This window comes from Melozone crissalis, unplaced genomic scaffold (assembly GCF_028551555.1).
Source record: "Melozone crissalis strain CALT ecotype California unplaced genomic scaffold, PUWL_Pcris_2 ptg000106l_1, whole genome shotgun sequence".
NCBI classification, from domain to species: Eukaryota; Metazoa; Chordata; class Aves; order Passeriformes; family Passerellidae; genus Melozone; species Melozone crissalis.
The window spans coordinates 2,071,969-2,097,698 of NW_026535883.1; the positions used below are offsets into that span (position 1 = coordinate 2,071,969).

The 25,730-nt window shown below is 42.8% G+C and overlaps 1 protein-coding gene across 1 annotated transcript in view; it reads left to right on the top strand.

Annotated features, from left to right (window-relative positions):
- PKHD1 (PKHD1 ciliary IPT domain containing fibrocystin/polyductin) overlaps positions 1-25,730 on the top strand; it is a 238,112-nt gene that overhangs the window by 42,910 nt on the left and 169,472 nt on the right. Inside the window, exons 33-34 of the mRNA XM_054291748.1 lie at positions 7,603-7,786; positions 13,971-14,121. Coding sequence (XP_054147723.1) covers positions 7,603-7,786; positions 13,971-14,121 — 335 coding nt within the window. The remainder of the gene's footprint in view (positions 1-7,602; positions 7,787-13,970; positions 14,122-25,730) is intronic.

Genomic DNA, 25,730 nt, shown 5'->3' on the forward strand with positions numbered 1-25,730 from the left:
ACCATAATGATTCCATGAATCTGTGACTTCTGGTTTTTGAACTCAGTCTGAGGACAGATGGAGTCAGGGTGAGTTTTTGTGTCTGTGACCATGGATGTTGGATTAGATCCAGCATGTGCCTGTGGCCACACTTGCACAACATCAACATTTCCTCTCAGCAGTTATTCCTTTGGAAAGCTCCCCATGTAAAACATGCATTTGGACAGCAGAATTGGGTACCCAAGTACCTCTTAGCCATCATGACCATCTTAATGAATTAACTCCCTTAAATGCCTCTTCTTCTGAGGAAACAGCCTCAAGTTGCCCCAGGGAAGTTCAGTTTAGATATTATATTTTTTTTTTCACATAAAGTGTTTTCAAGCTTTGGAAGACAGTGCCCAAGGAAGTGGTGGAGCCATCATTCCTGAAAGTGTTAAAAACACATGTGGATGTGGCACTTGAGGACAAGGTTTTGTGATGAATATAGTGTTGGTGAGATGATGGTTGGACACGATTATCTCAAAGGTCTTTTCCAACTGTAACAATTCTTAATTTTGTGTTTTGGTTACATGGTGGGATGGCCTCAGTGGGGTAAAGGTGTAGAAGGAAAAAGGTAAATGACTGGAAGGGTGAACAAATGACAGACCATGGCCAGTTCATACCTTTGGGAAGCTGGAGATGAGGATTTGACTTCCTTGAGAGGAGGATGGGATCATCCATCATGACCAGAGCATCTTTCTTAACTGGAGAGAGACATGATGACCTGCACATCTCTCTTTGAGAGAAATAACCCTGCCTAAATTTTGGAGCTAGTTCTTCAAAATGAGCATTTCCTGGCACAAGATACATTCCCTCCTTTTCCTACTGAAGGCTCAGAATTAGGCTTCTCTGTAAAAGGCAGAATTTAAGATTTTTAAGTCCCACCTCTGAGCTGTGTACCATTCCCCAAATTCTAAACATGAAGTATTCACCTTGGTGCTTGACTCCTTGGTGGAATCCCCATCCCTGGAGTTGTCCAAGGAATGACTGAATGTGGGATTCAGTGCTCTGGTCTGGGTGACAAGGTGAGGAGCAGTCAAAGCTTGGACTCTGCAATCAATTCCAACACTCAGAAGCTTAACATTTCAGCCCCTTCACAGCTCTGAAGTTGGGGAACATCTGGAGGTCTGCAGAAATATTTGCTGCTCTGAGGCTGCCCAGACATCAGCCTCAGTGACCAGAGATCCATGACCTCTTATTCTCTGTGGATGTGAAAGAAAGGTGACAAGTTAGTGTCCATCAGGGTAAATTCACAGGGGTTTGTTCAAAGGTGTGTGGAATATCCATCCTCTGAAATAGAAGTTGAATAAATTATTTGCCAAGAAACCACCTCAATGTGAAATTTAACTTTTGAGCAATGGCTGGGACAAGAGGCCTCCAGGTGTTCTCTTCAGCCTCACTTATTCTCAAATTCTAAATTTACTCCTGTCATTTGGAACAGTTCCTTTCATAGAATCCCAGAAAGATTTTGGCTGAAGGAACCTTAAGGGTCATCCAGTTCCAACCCCAGTGCTATGAGGAATACTAAAAAAAGATGGAAGGGAGAAAGAATAAGGGCTTTAAAACTCAACCACAAGCACTCAAAAAGAGACACCAAGAGGGCATAAAGAGCTCAGTTTTCTTTGTTTTAAACAAGGCCCAGGCACACTCCACAAAACTGCTTGTTATTTTAAATAGAAAAAGACACAGTGCTAGAGCATTGGAAAAAAAATAAAGCACGAAACAAGGCAACCTGGTTATTGCAGGGAGAATAGCATACTAAAATTTAATCACATTGATCCAAACTGTGTTCAGAACTCCCTGCGTGGTTGATGGCAGAGGGATCCTGAGAAAAGCATTCTTACCGGCAGGACCACGATGCTTGTTCCTGTCACTAGATGTCAGCAAGGGAATGCTGATCGCTGATTGTGCGTCTGGAGAGGAAATGCAAAGGAAGCATTGCCTCACCTTCTCTCTCCTGCCCCGGGTTTTGCAGCCGTGCCAGTTTCACCAGTCGAGTTGCAAAATATTTGTTAATTAAATATTTACAAATATATATTTTCTTTTCTTAAAAAAAATAAAAATACTTTTGCAGGCTTCTCAAATCTGTGTTTGTCAGGCTCTTTGTGCTCTCTGAGACACTTGTATTCAGCTTGTGCATATCTACATCTGGCATGGGTGAATCTGTATACAGAGCAAGATGCTTTCCAGATATTCTTCCACTTAATGCTTAATATTTAAGCACTTTTAAAAAATATATATTTAAGGTTTTAACCCTGCCCCTCACCACATTTAGGGTGGTTTAGGTGCAGTAACTCCAGTCTCACCTCATGGTTTACATCATGCTCTTTTGCCTGGGGAATTTTGCCACTTGGTGCTGGCCCATCCAATGCTCAGACCTTTCTTGCACTGCCTCGTCCACATGGGAGAGGTGACAAAGAGACTCCAGGACTGTGAAGGAATGGGAAAGGGAGGTCTGTGGTGCTCCAGAGCCCCTCAGTGTTGTGTCCCAGTTGTGGGTATTTGTCTGACCTTTCCCTGCCCTGCTGGCTGAACTGGCTGATGTGAAGAGTTTAAGCTGCATTTCTTCTGTTACCGAGGGCTGTGAAGCAGAACCCCCTCTCTCCTGTGGCACTGTGGGATGTCAGGTGGCAATGGCTGCCCTGGCTCTCAGTGCTGGGTCATGTTGTGTCTGGCTTGCTCCAGATTAGAGATGTCCACGTGGGCATCCCCAACTGGTCCAAGTGGCTCTCTCATGTGATCCAGTCCACAGGGCAAGGCTCTGCAGGTAGAAAATGTGACTTCTTTCCTTCTTTCCCTTTGAGCAGGAAGTTTTCTAAGAGATGAGGGATTGCCAGGCTCAGCAGGATCCATCCATAAGCCTTCCTCATGGGGCTTTCCTTAGGAATGGGTTCTGAGCAGGGTCACAGCAAGGTTTTAGTTTGATCATTGGCAAGGGCTGGGAATGTTACTGAGATATTCCCAACCCAGACCACAAGGAATGGGAATGCAGGACCAAGCTATTTTATGAAAACTGTTGTCTTTTGCAAGGTGCAGAAAAATCAATTCAGAATAGAGCTAAAATTTGATTTTCAGCCTTAAAGCTTAAAAAAAATTAACAAAATGAAATAAAATTAAGAAAACCTCACTGCCTTCAAGGAAAAACAAAACCAAAAGAAAAATGCTCAAATTAACCTATGAGTCTTTAAAAGTAAAGATATAACTGGCTTGATCACCATGCCTGGAAGGGCTCAAAAGCCATGTAGATGTGGCACTTTGGAACTTGATTTAGTGGTGGGTTTGGCAGTGCTGGGACAATGGTTGGGCTCAATATTAGAGGGCTTTTCCAAACAAAATTATTCTATGATCATGAAAGCTGTCCCCTTCTCTGGGTCTTGCTTCTTTGCCACTGCATGAGCGAAAATGCTGTTGTAGATTCTGTTCAGCTCAGGTTAAATTTACAGAACATGTGGTTAATGTTTGTGGGACTGAGTTGTGCTCCTGTGAAAGATGAGAAAACTGGCATGAAGCTTTAGACAAGTGAGAAAATATCTGATTATTCCTCTAAGGTGATATTAGGGTAAATACCACATATAATCTTTCCAGTAAGCCAGTCCCTGAGATTTTATGTTTTACATTAAGGTGAAAGTAAGGAAGGCATCTTTAAAAGGAGGTGAATTGATAAGGTGATGCATCAAGGTAAAATCTGAGCCTGATTTTCCTGGCTGCATCAGCATGCTTGGAATAACAGGTCTGACTTTTGGGTTTTGATGTAACAGTTTGGCATCTTTGTTGGAGGGTTCTGGACCTGCCATTAGCCAGACTGCCCTGGTAAAAGTGGATGTTTAGGCAGAAGGATTTAGATTAGAGGCTAGAAATGAGACTGGTTTAAAAGGATGTGATTTGGTGGAGCTCTGTAAATGTGGCAAAAATAGAGAGAGAAATGAGTTTTGGTTCTAACAAGGAGATGCACTGAGCCAGGACAGTGGGGACTAGAGCCTGGAAATTTGGGATTTGTATCAGCAGATGCAGAAGATATGAAGAGGCTCTGTTGTGGTATTTTGGCAATTGGGACCTCAGGAGGAACCAGGGCCTCCGGTGGTTATTGTAGAGATCAAACCAAAGGATCCAAATGGTCCCTTCTACCTTTCAAATCCAGAAATGAAGTTAAGAGGGGGAAATAAAGCATATTAATTACATGGCAGGAATGTTCTGACAGTGAGATCTATCAGGCAGTGGAGTAGATGCTTGAAAGCCACCTCTTGGGACTTCTGAAACCTGTCTCTGTGAAATGAATGTCTCACAGGGAGCAATTCTTCACAGGCAAAGGTTGGACTCGATGACCTTAACAGGTCTCTTTCTCCTCTCCCTTTTATTAACTCTTTTTTTTAAAATTCTTTTTCTTCCCTGCTAAGCCCATGTTGCTGCTCCACAGTCCATTTTGTGAGGAGTGGATAGCCAGGGATGTGAGTTTTGGCACTGGGAGTCCTTGGGCAGTTCTTCAATCAATCCCCAGCTGCCCTTGGAGCCTCCTGTGGGTTTGAGCCTCATCACAAGTCCAGCAGTTGTTATTAAACAGCGACCCAGAACAAAGCCCTTGTGCTGAGCATCCCAGGATCCTGGATTAAGCCAGAGTATCCCTCAAAGCCAGGGCTGGGGGTAGCCAGTCCCTAAGCCATCACCACCACAGGGAGATTTGGCTGCCGTAGTGTCTGATCTCAAAAGAGAAGCTGTAATGAGTTGAGGGCATTCATCCCAGCAATGGGATTGCAGGTTTGATCTTTATAGGGAGTATAAAGCCTAAAGCAGCTTCATTCTGGGGTTGGAACACTAACCAATTAAGCAGGGAGAAGAATTGTGTCCCAGAACAGGCAAAATATTCTTTTAGGATGTGCCAAAAGTGTGTTGAAATCTTTAGTTGATATTTTTTGCTGCTGGTTGGTAGGAGATAATGGCACCAATGATACCAAGGGCTATTTGTGTTTCATGGTTGGAGGAATGGGAAGGGAAAGGCCAAGTCTTCCTCCTAAATGAATAAAGACATTGAAACCTCTGAGAGGAGGGAAACAGGAGGATCTTGGAGAGCCCCAAGGAAAGAAGGAATGGGAAAAGAACATCACCTCTAAAAGTGATATCTCCATCTGATGGACAGGAGATGTGGGGTGGGGAGGTGAGATTTTCCCCTCCTTTCACCTGAGAGAGAGAAAACAATTCTAAGTTTGATTCTGTGGGGTACAGATGAAGTAGGGTTTACTTGGAATTTGCTTCCTCTGATCTCTTTGCAATCCTTTGTAGCCATATTCTAAAACTTAGGTTTTATAAATGAATATCTTTGTTTGACTGGTTTGAGTTAAAAATTATTTCAGCCATCGGTAGGATACAAGGCCTCCTGTTCCTACAGGCATGATAACTTTGGGATGAGGGCACTGGAGCACAGCAGAAATGCCCAATTTCCACATTTTGGGGTTGTTTCAGAAGTGCCAGACTGTTCTTGTGCTGAGCTTTCAGGGCTGTGCAGGAAACACCTTCTGGTGACCTTCAGGAGCCAGGCAAGTTCTTTGACAGCAGCAAAATCTTGAGGAAAACAGTCCTGACATTCTGTGAGTAATTTCCAACATTCGTCCCAAAATAGAGTTCAGGTGGTTTTCCACACAGGAAAACTCTGCTATGTTCTCTTCAAGACTAAAAAAGAAAACCAAAGCCTTCCTGTAATGAATTGGTTCTACTCCAGGTTGTTGCAAATGCAAGATCTTTGCAGAACTTAGTCCTCTTGGATGCTATTTATTTGTCAAAAGACAGATATTTAATGCTGCTTAAGATGCCCTTGAAACATCAGGAAAGACATATGGCTTTTGTTGTAGTCATGGAATACCTGAAGTAGCACTAGGTAGAGTTTTTGGACAAGAAAAGCAAAATCTTGCTGTTATTCTTTTAGGCTTCTCTGCCTGTTACTTGTCTTAGATGTAGGTCTTAAAGGCAGGGATTGTGTTTGGGTCTGTTTGGATGCCAAGCAAGAAAATTGTCCCTGGATTTTGGGAAGGAAAAGGATTAAGTATATTGCAAAATGTATTTTTCTTATTCTAAATCCAGAGAAGAAAAATAAAGAAGAATTGTAAACTCTCTCTCTCTGAAGTTCAGAGCAGATGAACTGATAGGTTTTAATATTTCAAAAATACCTGAAACATTAAAGAGTTATAAACTCTTCAGAAATACCCCATATGAAATAGTAAGCTTTAGCAAAATGTGCTAAATATTTTAATACAGGAAATAGAGTACTTTCATATTTTTACAATTTCAACACCCATTTTTCAGTATTGCTTAGGAGACAAGACATGCATTAACAACAACACTTCCCCAGCAAACAAGGCACTTTTTCTACAAATTGGAACTTACAAAAGCAAATAGATAAAACCCTTTCTTGATAAATTCCCATTGATTGGATTTCTGATGCTTAAGGAATACTCTTGGATGCTTCAGTGCAGTCTGTTATACTGTCCACAGATCTTTTCAGGAGTTCATTACAACCATTTGGTTAGTTCAGGATTAATGAATATTCTTCAAAAGTCAGGGCTTTGAGAGAAACAGATTTAACGTTTGTCATGGTTTTCATGCTTAAAGGACTCCTGTCTAAAATTGTTAAACCCAAAACCCAAATATTTCAACTGACTCTGGACTTAAGTGACGGTTCATAATACTTTTTTTAGCATTTTTTTATCTGGAATTAGAATAAGTAAATCTAATTTTTATCACACTGGATCACTTAGGTTGGGAAAAAACTCCAAGATCATCAAATCCAGCCTGTGACTGATCCCCACTTTGTCACCCAGACCAGAGCACTGAGTGCCACATCCAGGCCTTCCTTGGACACCTCCCAGGGATGGGGACTCCACCACATCCCAGGGCATTGCTTTCCAGTGCTGAGCAACCCTTACCATGAAAAAAATTCTTCCAGATGTTCATACCACTTGTTCTTTAAATAAACTTCAAAACAGCTGCTCCCATTACAATTTTTACCTCATCCATGGAGGCAGACTTGGACCACATCTCAAGTCATACTCAGCTACATAAAGCAAGGCGGGAGATCCCAGTTCCCACCTGCTCCCCAGGAGCCCTCCAAGCTGCGTCAAAGCTTCCTCAAAAACTGTTTCTGGGTTTCAAACTTGTGATATATATTGTCCTAATGTATATCTCCTTGGTAAAAGTTTTGTGCCACATTCCTGAACTGTAAGCCATGTTCTAGCTCTCCCAGAAGAAATGTCCATGCTTGTATTTAATCCTTTATGTCATCTCCTTCTTTGATCCCAAGGACCATCCTGGTACTCAGGGCACAAAGGGGATTACATTTTGCTCACGCAAAGCAAATGGGACTGAAGGAGCTGCATGGAGATCTAATAATCCTCAAAAAGGATGCAGCTGAAGAGAGGCTGGGTGCACATCAGGAGCCCAAGGATCATGGAGTGGTTTGGGTTGGAAAGGACATTAAAGTCACTTTAGTTCCATGGGCAGGGACACCTCCTGCAATGACACCTCTCCGTAGTTAAAATGCACTCAGTGTCAGTGGCGTTTGGGCTGCTTTGCATTATTTTTCCCTCTCCTGTCTTGCAGCCTCTCTGGCCATTCTCTGTGGTCTGACACATTCTTCTGCCAGCTGCCAAGAGGACAGAGCCACCTTCATTGAGTGTGACATCCAAGTCCTGGTGGGCACCTCCCAGCAGAGAGGATCTGTGTCCTACTTCTACATCTGCGGGGACACCCCACCCCAGGGACATTTTGCTGGACTCCTCGCCAGGTTAGTGCTGTGTCTCTCCATCAGCCCAGTGGATCCATCCACAAAATGCATCCCCTCATGGTTTTCTGCCTTTTGCACAGTTGTTCCAAATGATGGACTGAAGGAACAAATTCTCAGTTCTCACATTGATGCCAATAGAGCTGTTTAGCCTTGAGACCACTAGAGAGCTCTGCTGGGTAGTGGAATTCATTCCCTGTGCCTATCAAAGCATCTCCAGCCCCCCCTCCTTCCCTCCTGCCTTTTTAAAAGTGTTTGAGAGACATCAGAAAATCCATCTCGTAAACAGCCTGCTTTGTTCCTTCTTAGGTTTTAATATTTATCTTCTGATCCAAAGCAACATCTGGTGGATGCCAATGGGAAAAAAGATTAGGCATTATGAAAAGCAGAAGTCTTCTTTTTTCTGTTGTTTTCCCTTTTTTTTTTCCTTCTGTTTTTTTTCTTCTTTTTTTTTCCCCCCTCTGCCTTTCTCCAAGCATTTTCATGAGTAAAAAGTCAAGGAGTAAATTCAGCAGGGCGTGCAAGGGTGGTTATGCTTTGCAAATCCAAGGCTGAGCTGTCCAGGAGTATAACTTGGAACTGTTGTCTTTGATGGAGCAGTGAGGATTTATTCCTGCTGAGCACTTCTAAGGATAAGTGGGATTTCTGAGTTAAGGAATAAACAGGTGAATGATTAAAGATTTGGTTTGGAAGGGACCTCAAAGGTTATCTTGTTCCAACCCCATGGGCAGGGACACTTCCCACTGTCCCAGGCTGCTCCAAGCCCATCCAACCTGGCTTTGGACACTTCCAGGGATCCAGGAGCAGCCCCACCCTCACACGGTGGAATTTCTTTCTAATCTCTAATCTAAATCTCCCCTTCTTCAATTTGGAGCCACTGCCCCTTGTCCTATCACTCCATGCCCTTGTGAAAAGTTCCTCTCCAGGCTTCTTGTAACTCCCCTTTAGATACTGGAACAAGTTGAACAAAACTTTTCAGTTTTTTTAGTAAATAGAGAATTCGAACAGCATCGTAATGCACTGCTCATAATTTGCTGTTCTTGGTGAACAAAATTCTGGCTGCTGCATCTTGCCGCAGTCCAGGTATTTCAGTGAAGTTGCAGAGATTTGATCCTCATCCTGACCTGTCCTTGCATCATACCTGGTGTTGATTCACCAGAGAGAGCTCTGGATAACCTGAATTGAGGGGGAAGGAAAAAACCCAATTGGCATTTACTGTACAAAGACAACAAGAACACGAATTCCACGATTTTTTAAACTTGTAGAAAAATATAAAAATAGAAGTTTCCAACTAAAATTAATTTAAAAAAAAATTTACACAGTTGTAACACCCTCTTTGTGGATCTGTCACTTCTCCCTCACCAGGTTTTATAATCTGATTTAAATTTCATCAGGCCTGGACTTTTTAGGAAAATTCCTCCCTGTGGGATCTCAGTCTCTCAGGACTGGGGTGCAGGGTGAACAAGACCCCCCCTGGGGGGCTCGGGAGTCCTGGAATGTTGCCAGAAATGTCTGGTGGCTGGACTTTGATCCCACATGGGAGATGACATCAGTATGAGGACGGGAGGATTTCACTGGGGTGAATGGTGAAGGGACAAGTTAATTGGAGTGTGAGATACAGGGTTTAAGATCCCTGTACAGGGGGGTCTAGAGAGGCAAGATGGAGGGATTGGGGTGTGCCCTTCTCCTTCTTCTTCTTCCTCTAGGCCTCCATCTTCTGTGGTGGAGTTGGCACTCCGGGATTGGACCTTACTAGGGGAACACTGGTTAATATGGGTAGAGGGTATTGGAGAAAAATGATAAATATTGTATACGTAACTCCGGGTATAAAGATAGACGACCGCCACAGGGGCTCTCAGTGTGTGCCCATAGCTGACTGCTGAGCAGAACTCTGTCAGGCCAAGAGAAAATCTTTTAGATAAGCAATTAATAAACACCGAGACCGAGAACAAATCTGAAGCTTCCTCTCGTCCTTTCGAACCCGGGGGCCCAAGGCCATCTTTGGGCTTTTCCCAGACCATCTAAACAGCACCAAAATCCAACACCTCCCAGTTTTGAGAAAATCGTTGTTAGGCAGAAAGAAATTATTTTCCTGCTGAGGAGACAGAGGGCAGAATTCTGCCCTGATCTGTATAACTGGCCAAGTGTCCAAAGCCACACTGTGCATTGGTAATATCCTGTAATGTCCTAGGAAATGGAGAGGACAGATCTTTTAAAGAAGACAAAAGTAAGGAGACTTATAAGGTGAAAAAAAAAAAAGTGAAATTGAACTAATTTAATTAGTTCTACTGCTCCCAGAATGACTTGTTTCAAATCAAGAAACTCCAGGAGCCTTGCCTGGTCTGATTGAACTTTGCTTTGCTTTTCCTCACATCAGTGTAAGCCCAATCCAAAAAACCAACAAACTTGAGAGGGACAGGACAGCCCCATGTGTGGGGGTTTTTTGCTTCTTTTTTCCCTGGATATCAAAATTGTGCTCTGCTCTTCACTGATTAAAAAATGCTGTAATAATAATAGTAATAATAATAATAATAATAATAATGTCATCATCATCTGATGACTTTTTTTTTCTTGCTCCTTTCTTGGTTGGGGCTACCATTGTGCAGAAAATCACAAAGTCCTTTTACTGACTGTTTGCTTATTGTTTTCGCTGTGGTTTTTAGTCCAATTTAACTGTGAATGCTCCAGAGACAGGGTTTATTATTCCTCCTGGGAATCCTATCAGAGAGATATTTCCCTGATCAAAGAGATTTCTTTGAATCAAACCAATCAACTTTTTTTACCTACTATTTTTCCATTTTCCCCACTTCTTCAATGTGTTTCTTATTGTCTTAACTTTTCACCCCATTGTGCTCATGCTTATATTTTAGTTGAATAATAAAACTTGGGCTGATATTTTTTTCTAGTGAGTTTATTTCTAAATTAAAGGGAAGTTTATTTCTTGCTAAAGGGAAGAAACGGCAAAGTTTTTTGTTTTCAAAAAAGTTTCCTGATTTGAACAATCTCAGACAAAATAGAAGGAAAAAATTAAGAGGTTTGAATAGTACAAATTAACTTATTTCAGAACTTCTGAAAATTGTTTTCCAAATTTCAGTTCAGAAAAATATTTAATTTGAAAGTATGAATGGAATTTGCAGGAAAGTTTTAGAAAATTTAAGTGTTTCCACCAGAAAAGAACTATTTTGAGAATTTCTGAAAGAGTACAGATTGATTACCTTAATTAATATTAGTAAATAATAATAATAAAAATATATATGAATTTTAGTTCTGTGCAAATGCTCAAGGTTAAGACATTTGTCCCAGAATGGGGACAAAGCTACTGAAGTAATTCCTGGCTTAAGTGCACATTGAATCTTTCCTGTTTTTCTTATTAATTGTATAGAATCACAGAATGGTTTTGATTTGAAAGGACCTTAAATCTCATCTCATTCCATCCCTGCCATGTGCAGAGACACCTTCCACTATCCCATGTTGCTCCAAGTCCCATCTGGCCTGGCCTTGGACACTTCCAGGGTTGGGGCAGCCACCTGGACAATGTTTTTCAGTGGTTTAAATAATAATTTCTTTATGTAGTCTGTACCACAGCCTATCCTTTATCAGCTCATAATGGCAAAAGCATATTCCTTAAAAGAGTTGTAAGCTTTGCCATTAGCAACACTTGTATCAAGGTAGATTCCTGAATTCCATTTAATAATTCACTCCTTTTCTTGCATTTTCTTTAAACATTGCAATTGGTTAAGAGTGTTTCAGAATGTGCTTGCATGAGGACAGAAAGGAACGGGCTTTTACAGGGAAAGTATATTTACTTTTTGCAAAAAAAAAACCTGTGAAAACCACTCAAAGGTCCTTGTATTGACTTGAATGTTTGGGAAATTGTGTCCATGCCCTGCATGCAGCTGACCACCACTTCTTTCTGCCTTTAAAACTGTTGGTTATTTAAAAGATGCAGTTTTTACTTAGAGCTTTGAAAAGTACTTTAAGTCTTGAAAGACAGCCCAGTCCACTGAATTACTGTACAGGACAAGATCAATTCTCAAAGTGTTGCTATCAAAAGCAAGCACAGATCCCCAGGGCTGGCTTTTGATTATTGATACAGCAGAGGAAAAAGTTTATTTAAATATAAAAAATAAAAATTTGCTTTTAAAAGGGTTCAGCAACTTGCAAAGGCTTTCCCTCCCCTATTTTTTAGTATTGTTGTGGTTTCTAATCTGGTTGATTCCTTTACCACTGTAACCCTGAATAAGGGCTCAAAACAAACAGGTTTTTCTAAATGCAGGTCAGAGCAGGGCTTTGTTTGCAGAGTGAGCTGCTGCATCCAGCAGGGAAGTTTTAAATCTTCAGGCTCATCAAACCGCTCTGATCATCACCCTCCCAACAAAGCTCTGAGTCCTGGCTTTCAAAATGGGTCAATTTTGGGAGAGCTTTGGGCAAAGGAGGTGCTTCACCCCCTCTACTCCTCTCTCACGAGATCCTACCTAGAACAGAGTCCAGCTTTGGGGTCCCCAGCACAGGAAGGATTTGGAGATGTTGGGGTGGGTCCAGAGGAAGCAGGATGATGATGATGATGATGATGATGATGATGATGATGATGATGACGATGATGATCAGAGGGATGGAGCAGCTCTGCTGTGAGGAAAGGCTGGGAAAACTTGGATTGCTCAGCCTGGAGAAGAGGAGGCTGCAGGGAGAATGTAGAACACCTTTCAATGCCTGAAGGAATTCCATGAGATTTGGAGAGGGACTTTGGACAAGGGCTTGGAGCGACAGGGGAATGGCTTCAGACCGACAGAAGGCAGATTTTTGAGAGTTATTAGGAAGGAATTTTTCTGTGTGAGGGTGATGAGGCCCTAGCACAGAGTGCCCAGAGAAGCTGTGGCTGCCCCTGGATCCCTGGAAGTGTCCAAGGCCAGGCTGGATGGGAGGTGGGAGGTGGAAGGTGTCCCTGCCCATAGTAGGGGGATGGAATTGGATGGTCTTTAAAATCCTTCCAGTTTAAACCATTATGTGGTTCTTATCCCAGAGACACTTTACCTGTTAAAATCTTGTTATATGGGATTTTCAGGAACCTGAAGGCCTCTTAAAATCCAGATCCTGCCTATCTGATCCTCTGTTTTGTTGAGTAAATCATGCTGTGAACTCTGCCCTTTCTTAGCTGTTCAGAAAAGCTGTGTAATTTCTGTTTTGCTAGTTGTTGTGTTGCTGTAACTCCTCTCCTTTCTCCTCACCTTCCTACATCTTGCCTGTGTGAATCTGATGGTGGGCTGGGGAGGAGAGGAACAAGTAGCAATGGCCAAGAGTCACAGAATTAGGTTGAAAAAGACCTCTGGGATCATCAAGTCCAGCCATTAACCCTGTTTCACACTTTGCTCACCATTAAACCATATGTTGAATCCAATATCTCCCCACAATGAAACACTACCAAAATCAGCAAATGTCAGCAGCAAAACCAAGAGAAAAAATGTTTCTCTCCCACCATGTTTTCTATTTCTTCTTCCCCCTGTGCAAGGGGAGGCTTTAGAGCAAATGTCTGCTGGTATAACTGGCACATATATCGAATCTCCTTAGTCTGGGCTGTTAAGTAAGTTTAATTAATTTACTAAGTTAATGTTCCAATGTTAGCAACAAAGCATCATTGCAATCAGCTGGGTAGCAGGAATTGGAACCCCTAAATGAGCTCATTTTTTCACAGTTGGAATTAGGGACCAGTTAGCCAGTTGTGTGGTTTTTCCAATTTCTCCCCTTGCCCTAGGGGAGTTGCAAGTTATTCATTCCCCATTGCTAAGTGTGAGTAAGATGGGGAGGGGGGAGACACAAACCAACCCTACTCCTTGTAGGAGTCCATCTTTGCTCCCAACACTGCTGATTCCCTCCCTGTTGTCTGCGCTTATCTGCCTGCCTTGGTCCTAGACTGGCATTTGTTCCTGTTTGTGATGGTTTGGGGAAGGAGAAAAGCATCACTGAGAGATATTTACAGCATGTGTTTTCATCCTGAGTGTGTGCAGATAAAGGGGGGAAAAACAAATAAACAATAAAAGAATGGAAACAAAATTACTGAAATTTGCAAAGTTTGACAAATGGTGGCCAGGAGTTGCCACAAGCTAATGGCTTTCAATGATTAATAAGAGTAAAAATAATTGCATTTCATTAAGATTGATGACACCCCATTTAACCTCCCTTCTCGTTTCAGCCCTAAAGTGGAAAGAGATGAAGTTCTCATCTATAATAGCTCCTGTAACATTACCATGGAAACTGAGGCAGAGATGGAGTGTGAGGGAGCTAATCAGCCAATTACTGCCAAGATTACTGAGATATGGAAAAACTGGGGCCAGAACACTCAGGTATAATCAAATCTTTTTTACAGACTGATTCAAACAGCTTAAAATTAAATTTGTAATATTGTGTACATTTAAAGGGGGGCAAGAAAAAAAACAATTTAGGCTGAGCAGCAGCAATATATAATATTAAATGCTTTCCAACTTTGAATAGCAGTTCTAATGCAGCACAGCTGAATTAATGGTTAACTATGGCTAATCATGTATTTTATGAGACATAAATGAGCTTTACCTTATTTTCTGAGCAATCTATGTATTTTTTAACACTCTCTCCCTTTTTTTTTTAATATAAATTCAATTTTCTTATAAAAGTGTTATTTTCTGTTGAGCAGAAATTTTAGCCATGAGGTACGGTTTCAGCTCTCTGGCAGAGACTTAGCATTCAGTGCAGCCTTGGTTATATTTGATTTTTGCTGCTTTTCAGTAGCTGAAGGAAAATGGGACAGTGTTCCCAGTGCTATCTGTGGGTATTGAAAGAAACGAAGACATATGCCAAGAGTTCATGGCAAAAAGGCTATAATCCTGGACCAGCATAAATTTTAAGACTTGATAGGTAAAAATGTCATTGCTAACCTGAAATGTCCTGTTAGAGTCCTCACAGTTTTGCAGAGGGGGTGTTTAGCCACCTGTAAGAAGAAATTTAGAGGGGTTGGATATTTGTTGAACACCAGTTATCCCTTCTTCATTCTCCTTTCCTAAAGGAGCAGCTCCTAAGATGTGGTGGAGATCTTCTGAATACAGGAATGTGTGAGTGGGGATAGTTACACACCTGACTTAGGAAAAAACCAAAAAAAAAAACTTTTCAAACAGTCTTTTAGCACAGTTTAGAAAAATGAAGTTCATTTGCTCAGCATCAATGTTAAAGCTACCACAGTAATTTTAAACTCTATCTGCAAAGGGATTTCCTGTGTTTAAGGACTTTAAATTTACTTTGCCAGCTCAAAAAGTAGCTGCATTGTCCAGAGTAATTTTGGTGCATTCCTAGTGTTGAATTCTGTATTTAGTTTTATATATCTGATCTATTCTATATTTAGGAGTCTCTGAATACTTGCAAATCTGCCTTACATGAATATTGCTATTGGAGCGGAGTATCCTAAATTACAATTCCTTGCTTCTGTTAAGCCTGTCCTTAGTCTGTGAAGGAATGTCAGATGTAGAATGTTGCTTATTAAGGTTCATTTGCTCATCAGCCTTGTTATAGTTAGTTATGTTAGCTAAGGAGAAATACAGCCCTCAAAAATTGCTGGTTGGTGACTGCAGGATTGAAGCGAAGTGCCCAGGCAAGTAAAAGATCAAATGGTAACTCCTCCTTACATTCCTGTTTTCCTTCCCAAATGGGATAAGGGCATCTCCAGAGCCCCAGAGCCTGGGCTGCAGCGCAGAGGGATGTTCCCCTCTGCTGTCTGTGGTCTGGGCAGTGTCACAGCTCCTGCAGCCTCACTAATGGCAGGATGACAGCTTGTCCTGTGACTCAGGTGGGAGCAAGATGAGGAAGAAGCTGTGAGGTTTGCTCCTGCTGTGGCTTTTCTGCTGAGAGTAGGGAAAACCAGAGAAGTCCTAAGTGTCCAAAATGAACAAATTCATTCAGAGCAGGATGAAAACAGCAGCACTTGAGGTCTGGGATTTGCTGCTGCTTAATGAACCCAGTGGGCATTCAGAATCATTTTATCCCTCTTCCCAAAACTGGCTTGGGTGAGCAGAGGTGGATGGGTGGGGAGTTCAGATAAATGGCTTCAATTTTGGTCCCTTTCTGGCTGACAGCATCCCGTTAAGATTTACGAGCTGGTGCAGCGCATGCACGCTTCACTGTGGAGGTTTAAATCATGTCATGTGAACTGGCCTTACCTTTCCAGTGGAAAAAATGGTCCCCAGGTTCAGCACTAAGCAGTGAAATGCATTAATAGCACCACGTGCCTTAGGATAATGGTGCTATTAGCAGGCAGCACAACTCTGTGTACAAGTAATGGGGCTGCATCTCTTTATAATAACATCTGGCACTTCTCTTACATGCTCGTGCAAGGATCTCAAAACATTCCATAAAAAGGGGCCTGATGTTGTTCTCAGCACAGCTACACTGCTCAGTGGTTTGTTTTCTGACTCCTCTGCTGCCAGCTGAAGAGTGCCCAGGCAGGCCAAGAACCCAGCCCAGTTCTTGGGTGCTGTGGGAGGGTTGTTCAGAGGTGATTTGGTGATGATGGTAGAGCAGGATTAGCTCCAGGATGGCATTGGAAGTGAAAATGTAGAAAGGCTGACAGAGGCTGATGACATGGAATGGATGGGCACTGGCAACAAGAGAGAACAGCCTTGGTTGAAAGCACAAAATAATAAATAGATAAATAAATAAAGAAAAAAATAAATAAAAATGTAAAATATTGGTTCTGGGAACTTGAGCCTGAGAGCTACAAATAGTAACATCACCAAACCTGCCAGAGTTCAAGCAACATTTAGACAACATTGTTAGGCACCGGTTAGGCGTCTTAGGGCTGTTCTTTGCAGAGCCAGGAGCTGGCCTTGATGATCCTTGTGGGTTTTTTGAAACTCAGGACATACCCATTATTCTATGACACAGTTTTTATGATATTTTTTCATCAGTTGTATTATTTAAACAACTGCATTTTTTGGTAAGTGCTGCAAAATCCATCCCTCAATTTTTGTCCTTTCAACTCTGGTCTCTGAGCTGTTGCTTGCATGAATCGTAGAATTCTAAATGTTGGAAAAGACCTCCAGGAACATCAGGTGCATGGTTACAGCCAGGGATGGGCTCAGATCTTAATCTAGAGGACTCCCAGAATTTCATGAGGTTTAAACATGCTACCTGGCTATCTGTGATTTTTATGACAGACTTCAGAAATTTCAGTTCAATTTGGATTTTTCCTGATGTCTGGTCTGTGTCGCACCACCCCCCCTGAGAATAACTTTTATGATTTTCATTAGAAACTGATTTAAGCTCTTGCCTCACTTTGTGTTTGAAGTATTTTGCCCTGTATGATTTAATTAGGTCACAAGAAATAAGCAGCAGGCCTCTGCCTTACTGTTGCATTCAGCATCATTAGTGTTTGTAACTTGCTCTGTTATTATCTAAGAAGAGTTGCACAATTATTTTTATTTCAGCATATAATGCAATTTAGCCTACTGAAAAGAGAGGGAGGGCAAAAAAAACCAAACCCAGCACTGATTGTATATCCCACAGGACTTAATTAGTTCACAGCTTCAAGAATGCACTGGATAATGGGAAGACATGAATTAAATAATAAAAGGGAAAAGAAAAGTTCTAATGCTCACTCAGTACCTGTCCACTTCCACCTTGGCTGCATAATGAGACATCAGCTCTGGTGACACTGATGAAATGTGCAAAACACCCCAAAAAACACAAGGAGAGGATGCTCATGGGAGGGTTTGACCAGGCTGGGATGGCTCTGAACCCATTATGCTTAGTGAGCCTTCCCATTATTATTCCAGATCGCTGGACCAGACCTAATCATGATGCAAACATGCTGCTGGAGCAGCTCTTCCCTGTTCCCACTCCCCCTCCTCTGCTGGCCCACATGGCTGATGGAATATTTGGCAGAGGGCCGATGATTCCACGTATTTGGTCAGCCCTAGGGAAGCTGAGCTGGTATCCCAGTGAATTCCCTGCAACCCAGCCCTCAAGGGATTCCTGTTGGCGGGTAGGGGGTTAATAAAAAATAATTTACCAGATAAAAATGCCATCCTGGATTATGGCTCTGCCTGGGTGTGCTGTGCTGCCTTGAGTTTGTTTTTAACAGGTCTTGAGATTTAAGGGGTGGCTTAGAGTATTGAGGATCTGTGAATTCTTAGCCTGGTGACTGATATAGGGATAATTGTTTTGTTCACTTCTCATGAAAGAAAAATGTAAACCCCCACAATGGATGTGTCTCAGATATATACAGCCACCTCAAATATCCTTCTGTTCACCTTCCACTTAATATAATCAGGACTAGATCTTGAAATCCCTTGGATTCCTCTGCAGGTCTTAGAATCATTCCTTTCCTTCTTTTTTAGCCTTTTTTCCCCTACTTACCATCTCTCTTGGTGCCCAAGTATTTGGAGGTGAAGGAAGCAATGGAATGGTTTTGGCTGGTGGAGATACTTGGTGATTTACAAAGGTGGCAAAACCCAGGCAGATTTCAGGGGGCATGGAAGGGTCTCTGCAGCCCAGGGCACTCAGGGCATAAAGGGTTGTTACTCACAGCAGGACTGATGCAAGGTCACAGATTGGTTTGGGTTGGAAGGGACATTTAAAGATCAATTCATTCCAACCCCCTGCCATGGACAGGGACAGTTCTTGGGCATGTTCTCCATCTGTGAGGGTTACAAGTGATGGGAAGTGTCTCTTCTCTTTTCCTCTCAGTTTTGAGCTGTCCTCATGTTGTGTGGATGTCTGATGGGTGAATTTTTGGGGGTGAAGGGCTCATACTTGGCAGTCCATGAGGAAAACCACCACAGCAGGCTGAGGGGAGTGTAGTTAGGCAGGGCAGGGATCTTAGAGTCACAGAAGGGTTTGTGTTGGAAAGGATGTTAAAAACATCATCTAGTCCCAATTCCCCATGGGCAGAGACATCTTCCACTATACCAGATTGCCCCAAGCCCCATCCAGCCTGGCCTTGAACACTGCCAGGAATGGGGAAGGAACAGAGCAGATTCCAGTTTGATATGGAATTTATTTGGAGTGGGCTAATAAAACAGCTGTTCTGTTTTATTTTCTTCTCCCCTTGAAGATGAACTGTGATGCAATAGATATTTAATTCTTGTGTATCCATTTAGAGAGTACAAACCCAGTTGTGATGCCATCGGGATCACAACTTGCTGAGATTTGGGAATAGTTTCATTGGATTTATTAGCAAGTATCCTGATAGAACCTGACTTTATGTTGTCTCGGGCTGTGAGTAGAGTTCTTGGGTCCTTTGCAACCAGCCAAAAATAGCCATGTCATACAGGATGGGATATCAGAAGTAGGACTAGTTTAAACTCTTTTACAATATTTTGTGTATATTTTCATAAATATCCACTTTTAACAGCCCAGCAAGCCCACCCGTGCATCTCCAAATTCCCTGTTTTTTTAACTTGATATCTTGGTCACGGTATTATTTTCAGACAGAGGTGAGGAGTGCAATAAAACCCACCAGACCCTCACAGAAAAGAAGTGAAACAGTCCATTAAAAAAAACCCCAAAAAACAATAAAAAACCCAAAAAACTAATAAAAATCAAGCCACAAAAGCAATCTTGGGGTGTGGAGGCTGCTGGAGCAGAGAGGTACCATCTGCAAGGTTGTTAAGTTGTAGGGAACCAAGATGGGCTCCCCAGTAACCACAGGCAATGTGAAGAGATAAATGGTTGACCCGAGCCCGTGTCAGGCGAGGATTGATGCCACTATCAGCCCCAGTGACTTTGCAATGATTTTTTAAAAAATCTCTGATAGAGTGTGTTATCTAGTTACTGGCATGAGGGCAATGGCCTGGAGGCAGCAGGGAGGAGGGGGGAGGAAGAAGGAAAGGAGGAGAGAGAGAGAGAAAGGGGAAAAAAAAAAGGTCGTTCCAGGAGGACAATCTCTGTTGGACTAAATGAGAAAATAAGGGCCTTGCTCTGGAAGGGAAGTAAATAAATAAATAAATAAGAGGAAAAAGGGGATCCTAGGAAAGGATAAGCAAAATTGCTTCTCTTTGTTTTTTTTTTTTTTTTTTTTTAATTCTTTCTTTGTTTCTTTTTTTTTTTTTTAATGGGTTCAGCCTTGGGCTGCAATGGGAAATTTAGGAGTTGGGCTTGTGATGTGGTTTTATTTTCCCTTAACTTTTTGCTTCCCGATTTGAGGTTTAACTGTTTCCTCTCCTGCTGTCAGATGAAAAATGAGCTTTCTTTTTTTTTGTCCCCCACATTGTGAAAAGCCTCTTCTTTTTATTTTCAATCCCACCACCTTTCTAATGTCTCTGAGAAGATTACTTCCTGAATGGTAAGTGGCTTTCAGGGAACACTCTTCTCCCCACCACTCATAGAGCTGCACTGAGAGGTGCATTGGAAGCCATCCCCAAGATATCCTAGGATGGAATGCCATAACCCCCAGGATGGGATGCCAGTCCCTGCAATCCAAAGCACCTCAAAGCTTTTCCATATGCATTTAAACAAACCTGTGTGAAATCAGAACTGAATACTGCACAGTTTAATGAGAGCTGTTTTCCTTTTCCCACTTCCATTTCTCCCTGCTCCCAGGCTTGAAGAGAAACAGATTTGGAGTGAAAAGCACCATTTTGGAAGTGCTGCTCCAAAGAACAGAAAGTAAATCTTTCCCTTCCTGTACAAAAGGAAGGCTCCAATACAGGTCAGGAGGGTGTGGGGAATCTCCTGAGTGACTGTGGGCTTGTGCCCTCTCCTCTTGCTCCCAGGTGCTTGCACAGAGTGTTGCTGCCACTTTTCTATTTAATTATGACAAAAAACTCTAATTGACTCCTTCAACAATTCAGCATTTCGGAGGGGGAAGGATTGTCTGTGTTTGGAACCATGGCTTGGTCTTGGATTTGGTCTCTCAGAATGGTTTGGGTTGGAAAGGTCCTTAAAGATGTGGATCCTTCCACCAGACTGGGTGTCTCAAAGCCCTGTTCAAGCTGGCTTCATCTCCTTGGGGGAAGGGAATGGGAATTTTGGATGCCTGGGACTGTGCTGGAGTCTCCAGCTTTGGGCTCTGGGTGAAATTGGAGGAAGCCTCGTGACTTCTCCAGCTGCTCATCCTGAATTTAATGGGAAAAGGGCTGAGCAACCTAGAAACACGCCTACCCCAGGCTTGTTCTGCATTGGAGCATGGCTTAACAGACCTCAAGGTCTTGTGTTGTAGTTGAGAAGGAGACAATACAAAGCAACACACTCCAAATTCAGAAGGTTTCAAACTGATTTTATTATAGCATGCATGCTTTTTATACATTCTTACAAAACTCATAAGTTTTCAGTTTACTCATTAATCACGAGGGACAAACAAAGTGCTCATTGTAACAGGCAGTTGCAGGTTTCTCTTATTTATCCTTCTTTCTTGGTTTCTATGTCAACAACCTTGGTAGAAAATTTTCAGGGGTAAACATGGATCCTCTTATCAAACTTCTCTCCATCTCACAGACGTCACTGTAAAACCTCTTCCACGGTCTTGTCCTTTGTGTGGTGTGATGTGGGATAAAGATGAGGCCTTTCAGGCCTTTGTGTCACCAACAGAGGACTCTGTCACCCTCTGACTGTGTCCTCTCCCCAGTCCCACCCAGAGCGGCACTGTGGCCTGGATGCTCCACACGGTGTTTTCTGTGTACCAGAGCCGTTGGCTGGCCTACAACCCCTTCCCAAATATTCCCGGGGTCTGGCTCAGCACCCAGCAAGGACTGGGGGACCCTCTACTGAAATTTGGGAGATTTCAGTGGCATAATCTTGGCCAGAGTGGGATCATTGAAGAGATTCTTGCTGTGGTTGGGCCTTGGATGTAGCTCTAAAGTTCTGAGTCTGGTGCCTGGCCTGTCCTCTGCCCATGAGGGCCAGATCAGGTGTCCCACCCCATCCACAAGAAGTGAGAAGAAGCCTTGGATAAAGTGTGTGGGAGGGGAACACAGTTATGATTTATTTCTTTGGATGAAAAAATCAATCCTGAGGATAACGAAAGCCTGAACATTTGATCTTTTAGCAAACCACTGGTAGTGATGGAGATAAAATCATCTTGCATCATGATTTCTTCTGTGCACAGAGTTTAGAGTGAGGAATAGAGAAAGGACAAATAGTATTTGTTGTTCAGGGATTTTTTAAAAGATTTTTTTTAGTGGTTTTGTTACTGTTGGTGCTATCACTACATTTAGCATAGACTAAAAATGTGAACCAGGTGTACAGCTAGAGGAAAAAACAAATATAAAGTAGGGAGATTTCAGTCCAGAGAGCATTTATTAATAACTTAAAAATTGCTATAGCAGGAGGGAAAACCAGAGCTCTTTGCTGTGATGAATCTACTCGAGGCTTCCCCCTGTCTCTAAGGAAAGGGTTAATTTGCTGTGGTTGCCAGTAAAAGCAAGCTGTTTGTGTGATGAGCCTCTAATAGCCTGGTGATAGACTGGCTTAACAACTGCTCACTAAATGCTGGGTACCACCCCCTGATTGGCAGCTCCCTAAGTGGAAGCCCCTCGTGTCCAATCTGTCCTGGTGAATTGCAGCACAGCAAAGGATTTCATTAAAGGATTGCGAGGGCACCTCCTAAAAATCAGCAAATAATTACGCTGGGGAGGAGAGGAGGGGACTGGGAGCTCTGTGGTCCCCGTGAAGAAAAGCAGACTGCCAGGGCAGGGGAGCATCAGGTGAAGTGGGTGCTATAAACACTTATGCTGGGTCTTCTCAATGAAGCTCAGTTTAGCCCTGTCTATGACTTAAACAAAATATTCCTGGTCAGCTCCCTGGGTGGTGGAGGGCTGGGAGCTGTTAGGTCATATTCAGTTAAATTTCAAATGTCAGAGCTTGTTAGTGGTGATTTTAGCCAAAGACAGTTTGTGAGGAGCTGGGTAAATTTGAACTTCCTCGAATAAAATTAAGGAAAGAGATTGCTGTTTTGCTTATTGGTTTATTTTCCTGCTTTCACACATCTTCTCTGGGTCTGGGATTCTGATCAAGGGTCAGGCTCAGCTTCACCCACTCAGGGGTCACAGTGCTCCCTCTTTCACACACACTCTCTTGCTCTTTCATTCTCAAATTCACCTTTATTTGCAGTTTTTCCTCATTCCTTCACCTGTGTTTGGTGAGTAGAAGATGCATTTTTTGTTTTCAGTGTTGAAGGGAATTTTTCCCTGAGCTCACCAGTAAACCCAGGAAGGCAGCACAGATAATTCTGTGGTAGATTTAGGTAAGATATTTGGGAGAAATCCTTCTCTGTGAGGGTGAGGAGACCCTGGCACAGGTTCTTAGGGAAGCTTTGGCTACCCCATCCCTGGAAATGTTCAACACCAGATTGAATGGGGCTTGGAGCAACCTGTTCTAGTCAAAGGTGTCCTTTCTTCTGTCAGAGAATTAGATCCAAATGGTCTTTAAGGCCCTTTCTTGCCCAAACCAGTCTGTGATTGCATGATTCCCTGAAATGAATTGGTTCAGAAGAAGTTGGGCAGTCAGTGTTCTGCAGTGACTTTTTGGGAGCCCTGTGAGTCAGGGCATGGAGCCACTGAGCTAAAAATATGTCTTTAAAACTGAGATGGCCAGACAGTGCTGCAGAGGTTGAGTTTTTTCCATGCTGAGAGGACTGTAGATGCTGGCTCCAAGCCAGTGCTCAATTTCAGATCTGGAGGGGGGAGTTTCTGGGTTGTCAGATACATGAAGGATTTGAATACAGGTACCATGGGTAACAATTCTGGGTGGGTTTCTCCAGGTGGTGATAGCTGGCAGTTCCACTTTTACCTACATCCTCTTTTGTGTGTGTGCACTAGGATGGTATCCAACTCTCTCCAAAACAAAATTCACCCTTGGAATATTACTCAGCACACATCTGCATCCTTTAGCATTTGTATGAATTCAGATACTGGGGCAAGGATGTGCCAGCAGGGACCCTTGGGTGGAAGGACCTTGGGTTTCATATCCTGCCAAATGATTCACAGGCAGACAAGGGTGTGTGTGTGGGAGGCAGAGAGTGAAGGCCATGGAGTCTATTATTGCAGGGGATCTGTATTCCCAACAAAGATGAGCTGTTACAGCCCTGTTACAGACAGAGGGATGTTTTTACAGCTCAGACAGCAGAAGTTTGTGCTTTCAACTCAAAGGCTGCTCAGTTCAGAGGGCAGTGTGTTGGTGGGGAGGTTCTCTCTCACGATAGGCCCTCATCTTGTCTGATTTGAATGAAGTTTGGGCTAAAACCTCCTGAAATGACAAGAGCAGTTACTGTCCCATGACGTGTGTGATGCTCTCTTCAGTGGAGGAGTTCTCATTCAGGCCAACTGGTTCAAAGTGCACTGAATTAACTTCAGCTGCCTTCTGGCTTCTGTTGTGAGGCTGTCTGCACCCCTGAAATTGTCTTTCATGTGCCACTGTGAGCTCAAACTACTGAAAAAAATTTAAAATTAAATAGAAGGAAATGCTGTTCCATCAAGAATCAGTTCTAATTTTGGCTACATAAAATAAATGTATTAAAGTGAACCTATCTGCTGCAGACGTTCTCATTTCGATGGCATCTTGTGGTGGGAATGTTCTCCCCTCTTTGTGCAGCTCCTTGTGCAGTAGGATGGGAGGCTCTATCTGGATTTATCAGAGTTAAAGAGACACCCCTGGCTGCAGGAAAATGGCATGGGTGTTGCCAGTGTTCTAAATGCCACTCAGTGCTCAGATTCCCATTAGGAACTGGCAAATTGAGCTTGGAGTGACAGAGCAAAGGTGGCCTTTTCTAGGGTGTGACATTGTCCTTGCCCCCATAACCTGGTGATACCCTGCTACTTCTGTGACCTTTTCTGTACCAGTCCCATCTTCACCTTTTTACCTTTGTGGCAGATAAGTGTTTTTGATGATGACAATAAAGATACCACAAAGCACTTTTATTCTTGGTTGCCCCATCTGGGGCTGCGCGTTTGATCCGAAGGGCCGGCGTTCCAGTCAGATTGCGCTATCAGATGGAGCTGGCTCTATTTCCTGCATTATTCTTCCTGGCTGTACCACATTATGCAATTATGTTTGCATTTAAACCTGAGCACTTACCTGTAATGATGCTGTGGCTCAGTACACGATACATTAGGGCAGCAGATAATGCACACAGATAGGCTGAGGGCAGCATGTTGTTGATGTGTTAAAGCTAAACAGGACACTGAGTTTGAAAGAGGGCTCTGAAAGCTCGCAGCCTGGGGAGGAGCTGCTCCAAAAGCTGACATTGCTGAAATATCAGCTGTGCAGGGTGAGATTCTCCACCTGAGGGGCAGGTGTGGGGTTGTTTCCATTGGAGAAATCAGACAGCAGCACTGTTGGTTGTCACTATAGGACACAAAACAACACAGCAAGCACACACTGCTGCTGTCAAGGTGAAGAGAAGGGAAGTTTGTTTTCTGACTCTAACATTTATAGTTTTTTTAAAAGTGGGAGTGGATTGGAGGGTGAAAGTGCCACCTCTCCAATGATACTGGACAAACTAACAGTTTATCAAATATCTCTTCTTTTATAAAAGAATGCAAAACAATGAGTTATTTACAGAAAGTGTGTGAGAAAGTTTGCTACATGAATGTAAACGTCAGAAGGCTTAGAAAATCTTAAAATATCAGGACGACAGTTGGTCGCTGCCACAACTTCTGCAGGGGCAGGAAAGCCTTGGTGGCTGCTGAGAGTCCCAAATCCTGCATCCCTGTAGCACTGTGTGAGAGGAAATGATTCTTTCAAGATTTAAAGGAAGCTTAGAGGAAAGCTGGAGATGAACTTTTCACAAGGGCATGGAGTAATAGGACAAGGGGTAATTGCCTGAAGCTGAAAGTTTTTTAGATTAGATATTGTGAAAAAATTCTTTGGTAAAGGGTTGTGAGGCCCTGGCACAGGTTTCCCAGGGTATCTGTTGCTGCTCAATCCCTGGCAGTGTTCAAGGCCAGGTTGAACAGGGCTTGGAGCAATTTGGGATGGTGGAAGGTGTCCCTGC